Source organism: Arachis ipaensis, chromosome B06, assembly GCF_000816755.2.
Source record: "Arachis ipaensis cultivar K30076 chromosome B06, Araip1.1, whole genome shotgun sequence".
NCBI classification, from domain to species: Eukaryota; Viridiplantae; Streptophyta; class Magnoliopsida; order Fabales; family Fabaceae; genus Arachis; species Arachis ipaensis.
In genome coordinates, this window is record NC_029790.2 from 123160857 (window position 1) to 123167471 (window position 6615).

At 38.8% G+C, this 6615-nt stretch overlaps 1 protein-coding gene and 1 pseudogene across 1 annotated transcript in view; one reads left to right on the forward strand and one right to left on the reverse strand.

Annotated features, from left to right (window-relative positions):
• Positions 1 to 566, reverse strand: part of LOC107605092 (F-box/LRR-repeat protein 4) — a gene marked incomplete in the record, with an annotated part of 3527 nt that extends 2961 nt beyond the window's left edge. Inside the window, 1 exon segment of the mRNA XM_016306842.2 lies at positions 31 to 566. Within this exon segment, the coding sequence (XP_016162328.1) occupies positions 31 to 363 (333 nt within the window).
• LOC110263836 overlaps positions 425 to 6615 on the forward strand; it is a 6711-nt pseudogene continuing 520 nt past the window's right edge.

Consider the following 6615-nt stretch of genomic DNA (forward strand, 5'->3'; position numbering starts at 1 on the left):
GCAGGATTTGGAGAGGGAAGAGGGAAGAGAGAGAGAAAGAGGGCCGGCGAGGAATCTGAGGTGGAGAAGGGTGTGGGAAAAGCAGGAATTGGAGACGAGAGAAAGAAGGTGGGAGGTGGTGGAAGGGGAAGGGTCAGAGGAGGAGAGGAGAGAGAGGGAAGAGAGGGAAGGGTGTTGGGAGAGGAGAGAGGAAAGGGAAGGGAAGAGGTTGGGGTGAGGGATGAGACGAAGAGAGAGCGAGGTTGTAGAAGAACGGTAGAGGAAGAGCCAGCGCTTGCAGACAAGGGAGACCGAATACGAGGATGATGGGGGTAGCCTCTGGAAAATCTCTTGAAGGAGTTCATCACACAGGACTGTATCCATGTCTGGTTTCTGTCCCCGTGTGTGCGTGTTTTCTTTTATTTATTAAGAAGAAGGTGAGGGGATGGATGGATGGATGGATGGATTAGGTGAGAGGAAATGAAGTGAGGTTGAAACTTGAAAGGTGAAAGAAGGCGAAGCAGCTTACTTGGAGACTTGAGGGCGTGTAAGCCACATCCTCCTATTGGGATTTGGTATCCATTTCTGTCAAACAGGAGCCGCTCTCACGTGTCAAACACCACGCTTCTGTTTTCTTTTTTTCCTTTTTCTTTATTCCCCTCAAATTAGGATTAGGATTCGCCGCCTTTCGTACAAATGTCAACCGCGCACGGCGGACGGGATGCTGCTTCCCCTTCCTATTTTCAAATCCTCCTGTTTCAATATTGATTGATTTTAGTCATCGGGTATATTTTATATTCTCATTTTCTTTTTCCTCGTAGTCTTTTCAAGTATCCGGAATGATACAAATTTAGCCACTCTAGTTAGCTGGTTACACCAATTATTACACATCTAACACATATTTAACCATCAAATACACTAAGTAAATACAGATTAACTAGTTAGCTGGTTACACCAATTATTCAATAAATTTAACCATCAAATATAAACACTAAGTAAATACAGATCAAATATTTAAATAAGCCTCTAAAAAATTTAAATATTTAAATCTATACTAAAATTTTTTTAAAGAATTTTAATTTTTAAATAGATCTACATTGAGTAATATTATAGAGTGAACACTCAACTCGATCTTTGTCCATTTTAAATTAGGACAGCAATTCCAGTAAAAAAAAAAAAATACAGCCATGTTGGCCCTGTCCGTCCCAAAGTGAGCCATCGCGGCCCCTCTATCATATTCCTTGACCAAATTTGACAGAAAAATCTTATGTGACAGTTACCGGCGCTGATGTGGTGAAGTTAGTGGTGTTGGACATCCACTCGAACCAGCTTAGAAGCCTACCGAACTCCATTGGCGGCCTCTGTAAGCTTAAGGTCTTGAACTGAGTGCCAACACTTCAACAAACTGATACAGCTTCTAGAAAGCATTGGTTTGAAACTGAGAAAGCTAAATAAGTTATCAGTGAACTCTGACAAGCTCATCTTCCTTCCACGCTCCACCTCACACCTCACCTTTCTCAAGGTCATCGACATTCGCCTCAACTGCCTCCGCTTCTTCTCTGACGACCTCGAAAATCTCGTCAGCCTCAAAACCCTCAACATCAACCAGAACTTCCACTTCCTCTTATTGGAATAAGGGTAATAGAAAGAAAGATGAAATGAAAAATGAAATCAGTGATCTTATTAGTCAAAAGCCTAACTTATAATATTGTGAATGGATATATATAGGCCCAATCACTAAGCGTTTCAGATACATAAACAAATAGTAATGGTCTCAACAATGACTTAATATTCTAAGTCTTAATATTCTCCCTCAAACTTAGAGGTGAGTCAGACGAGAGCACTCTAAGTTTGGATTTGAAGAAGTTGAAGCTAGTTTCTGGAAGGGGCTTCGTAAGGATGTCAGCGACTTGAGCTGAGGAGGGGATGTGATTGACAAAGAGTTGCTTATTTGCTACCCATTTTCGAATAAAAGACATGTCAAGGGCAAAGTGTTTAGATCGTCCATGGAGGACAGGATTAGCAGCCAAAAGACAGGTACTTAGGTTGTTGCAAAAGATTACAGGAGGATGAGAGGCACGAATATGAAGTTCATCGAGCAATGTCTGAAGCCAGGGAAGTTCTTCCATGGTTGAGGCAATGCTGCGAAACTCGGCTTCGGTGCTGCTGCAGCTCACGTTGATCTGCTTATTGCTGCTCCAAGAAATTAGGTTGGTCCCCAAGTAGACACAGAATCCAGATGTGGATTTCCTAGCATCCAAATTATTAGCCCAATCAGAATTACTATAGGCAATTAAACGCAAGTCTGAATTAGAAAAGAACTCCAAACCATGATGCAGTGATCCAGCAAGATAACGCAACATGCGTTTCATTGCTGACCAATGAGAGTGAAGGGGTCTGTGCATATATTAACTAATTTTGTTTACTGAGTATAATATTTCAGGGCGAGTAATAGTCGCATATTGGAGTCCCCCGACGATGGAACGATACAATGTTGGGTCATCAAAGATATCATCACCCTGATTGCTTAATTTGAGTGTCGTAGCCATAGGGGTGGGCATGGGTTTGGCATTAAGCATCCCTACCCTTGTAAGAAGGTCCTTAATATACTTGGATTGAGACAAAACAATATGAGAGTTAGATAAGAAAGTAGTTTCAATGCCAAGAAAATAATGTAAAGTGCCTAAATCTTTAAGAGAAAAGATAGCATTTAGTTGAGAAATAAGATGATTAATAGTGGCTTGGTCAGTCCCTGTAAGAAGAATATCATCAACATAAACAAGTATGTAAGTAGTGTTAGTAGGTGAGTGCGAATAAAAACGGAGTGATAAGATTTTGTGTGATAAAAACCAAAATTGTGAAGAATATTTGTGAGTGTGGTGAAACAGGCACGAGGTGCTTGTTTAAGGCCATAAAGGGCCTTATGAAGCTTGCAAACAGCATGTGGATTAGAAGATGTGAAACCAGGTGGTTGAAGCAAAAAACATCTTTATCTAATTTACCATTAAAGAATGCAATATTGAAGTCACATTGGCGAATGTGCCAACCTTTGGACAGAGCCAAAGTGAGGAGAATACATATGGTGGCTGGTTTAACTACGAGGCTAAACGCTTGATCAAAATCTAGACCCTCTTTTTGGTGGAATCCTTTGGCAACAAGGCGTGCTTTGTGCCGTTTAATAGTACCATCTGGATTTTGCTTGATGGTGAAAAGCCACCGACATCCAATGACAGTGGCATTAGGAGGTGGGTTAACAATTTTCCAAGTTCAATTTTTAAGAAGAGCATTGCAACTTTTCACTCTGAAAATTGTATGGCTTGATCAACATTAGAGAGAATGGTAGATAAATTAGCTTGATAATGAAGAGTACTGCAGTGGATTTTGGGTTTTGTGATACCGAATTTGGCACGCGTTTGCATGGGATGAGTGTTTAGAGGAGGTGAATTATTGAGGATGGATAAAGGGACAGGGACATCAATCCCAGTGATAGGAATGTTAGAAAAAATAGGTGTAGCTGACTTAGATGAAGATGAAGAAGAATTAGTAGAAGTAGTAGTAGGTGGGGAGGAGAGAGTAGTACGAGAGGGTAATGGTAAAGTGGATAAAAGAAGAGGATGAGAAACAAAATAAGTTATCACATGAATGATTGGACAAGAAATAGGAGTGGATTGAAGAGAGGATGAAGAATTGGATGAATGATCAGAAAAAAGTGAATGATAAGGATAAGTGATTTCATCAAAATAAACATGACGGGAGACATAAATTTTGCCATCCAAAGCCAAACACTTATAACCTTTGTGGTTGGTGGCATAACCAAGGAAAACACAGGGTTTGGATCTATGTTCAAGTTTATATTTATTGTAACAGCGAAGAGAGGATAGCAAAGACATCCAAAAATACGAAAAAAAGTGTAATCAGGAATTTGGTGATAGAGGAGCTCAAAGGTAGATTTATTGTTAAGAGATGGAGATGGAAGACGATTAATAATGTATGTGACGCTGGTGAAAGCATCAAGCCAAAATTTGAGAGTGAGAGAGGCATTAGCAAGCATGGCTAAGCCTAACTCAATTATGTGACTGTTTTCATTCGACTTTACCATTTTGAGGATGAGAATAAGGACAAACGAGTCTATGTGTGATGCTCGAGGTTAAAAGCATGAGATGTAAATTCTCCTCCATTATCAGTTTGAATGCATTTAATAGAGTATCCAGTGAGATTTTCATTGAAAACCTTGTATTGTTTGAAGGCAGTGATGGTTTGGGACTTATTGAAAAGTAAAAAGATAGAAGCGTAGCCAGAGTATGAATCAACAATAGACAAATAATATCGAAAACCGGATGAAGAAGGGACATGGGAGGGACCTCAAAGATCAGCAAAGATGAGTTCAAGGGAATGAGTGTAAGAGTGATGAGACAAAAAATGAGGAAGTTGATGACTTTTGGCCTTGCAACATGCATCACAAAGGGATGTAGCAATGATATTATTAGAATAAGGAATGGAGGCATGTTGGAGAGCTAAGGCAATAATTCTAGAAGAGGCATGAGCAAGACGTTTATGCCAAAGATCACGAGAGACAGTGTTAGTATAACAGGCTTTTGGTGCATCGAGAGAAATAGTGTCAGGGACATTCACATTATGAAATTTGTAAATACCATTTGTTTCAGAATCATGCAAAAGGATTTGTTTAGAATGAGAAGATCTATACACAACAATAATGTGCATGGAATTCCAAATACACCCCATTGTCCTCAACAAACTTTTGAACATTGATGAAATTTTTAGCAATGTTGGAAACATGTAATAAATTAAATAAGGCAAATTGGATATTAGAAGAGGGTGAAGTTAGAGTAGACTTACCAATATGCTTGATCCAAATACCTGTTCCATCACTGATGGTGACATGATTTGAACCACTATATTTGGAGCTAGAAATTAAATTTTGTTTATCATGAGTGAGATGGTTTGAAGCTGCAAAATCTGGGTACCAGGCATTATCTTGAACAGAAGACGGTGTGGCAATTAGGGCCTGAGGATTGTGAAAGGAGGTTGATGGAGAAGGTGGAGGCTGAGATCGTTGAGAAGAATAAAGAGAGTTATTAAAATTCTTATCAAATCGGAAATAACACAGCCAAACTCCATGACCTAATCGACCACAAAGTTGACATTGAATTCGATTTGGGGTTTACCAAGAATTGCGCCCTCCGCGAAAGAAGCGTCCTCCTTTGCCTCGACGCCCACCATTGCCTCGACTAAAATTTTGAGATGTGAAAAACGATGCTTGTCAGTTTGAAGAGGTAAAATTGTTACCTGGAATTTAAGTTAGGGTGAGATTCGCTTGATCTAATGGTGTTTCTTCTTTGGTAAATTGTTCTTGCATTTCATCTTGTGCGATGAGGAATGCTTCAAGTTCGGGAATGGTCCATGATTCTTTTCTGCCAAAAACAAAAGTGCACAAGGCTTTGTAGTCAGAGTTCAAACCCTCAAGAATAGCATTAACTTGTTCATCAATTGTAAGGAGAGAACTGCCTGTAGCAAGATGGTCTATAATCTTTTTTATTTGAAGGAGATATTCAGTGGCAGGAAGGGTGAGTTTCTTGATGAATTTTAATTGGGTCTTGAGTTGTTTGATGCGGAATTTGGTGTGAGCCGCAAAGTATGTGTTGAGACAATTCCAATTTTGATGAACTCGAGTGTATCCAATCATATGATTTTGAAAAGAAATATCCATTGAAGACAACAGCCAAGTCTGGATCGCATAATCTTGTTCAATCCATGCTTGATAGGTGGCAGATTCATTTTCAACAACTTTGTCAGCTTCTGTGGCAAATTGGGTTGGGATTTTGGTTTCATCGAGATGATTTCCAAATTTTTTAGAGAAAATTGTGGACAAGGCAATTTGTTTTTATGGAAGAAAAGAATTTTTAGTTAATTTGTCAGCAATGAAAAAAAAAGAAAATTTTCTGGGTTTGATCAGAGGTGGAAGCCATGGGAAAGGAAAAGAAACAAGAGGAAAAAGAAAATGAAGAGTGGAGAAGCTTCAAGTCCAAATCGGTGCCGCTCTTGATACCATATTGGAACAAGGGTAATAGAAAAAAAAGTTGAAATGAAAAATAGAATCAATGATCTTATTAGTCAAAAGCCTGCCTAACTATTACAATAGTGTGAATGGATATATATAGGACTAGGGGTGGCAAACGGGCATAAACCTGCTGGGCTGGCCTGCGTAACCCGCCAAAAAAGGCGGGTCGGGTTGAAAAATTGGGACCACCAAATAGCAAAAATCCGCCTAACCCGCACAGCTTAAACCGCGAGATTTGGCGGGACGGACTTCTTTGCCGGGCTTAGTGTTTTTTTGGCAAGGAAAAATTTTTGCAATTTTTTTTGCCAAAATCCAACTTTCCCCAACCCAACTTACAAGAAAATGAATATGAAAATTGAGTGTTTTGGATTATGTTTATTTTGATTTGGAGATAATATTTATAATTGTTTTGGATTATGTTTATTTTACTTTGGAAACAATATTTATAATTATGTTTTGGATAAAAACTTGGTTTATAATTATGTTTATTAGATATTTATAATTACAAAGATTTTAATGTTTGTGAATATAAAAATATAAATTTTTTTATGCTTTTG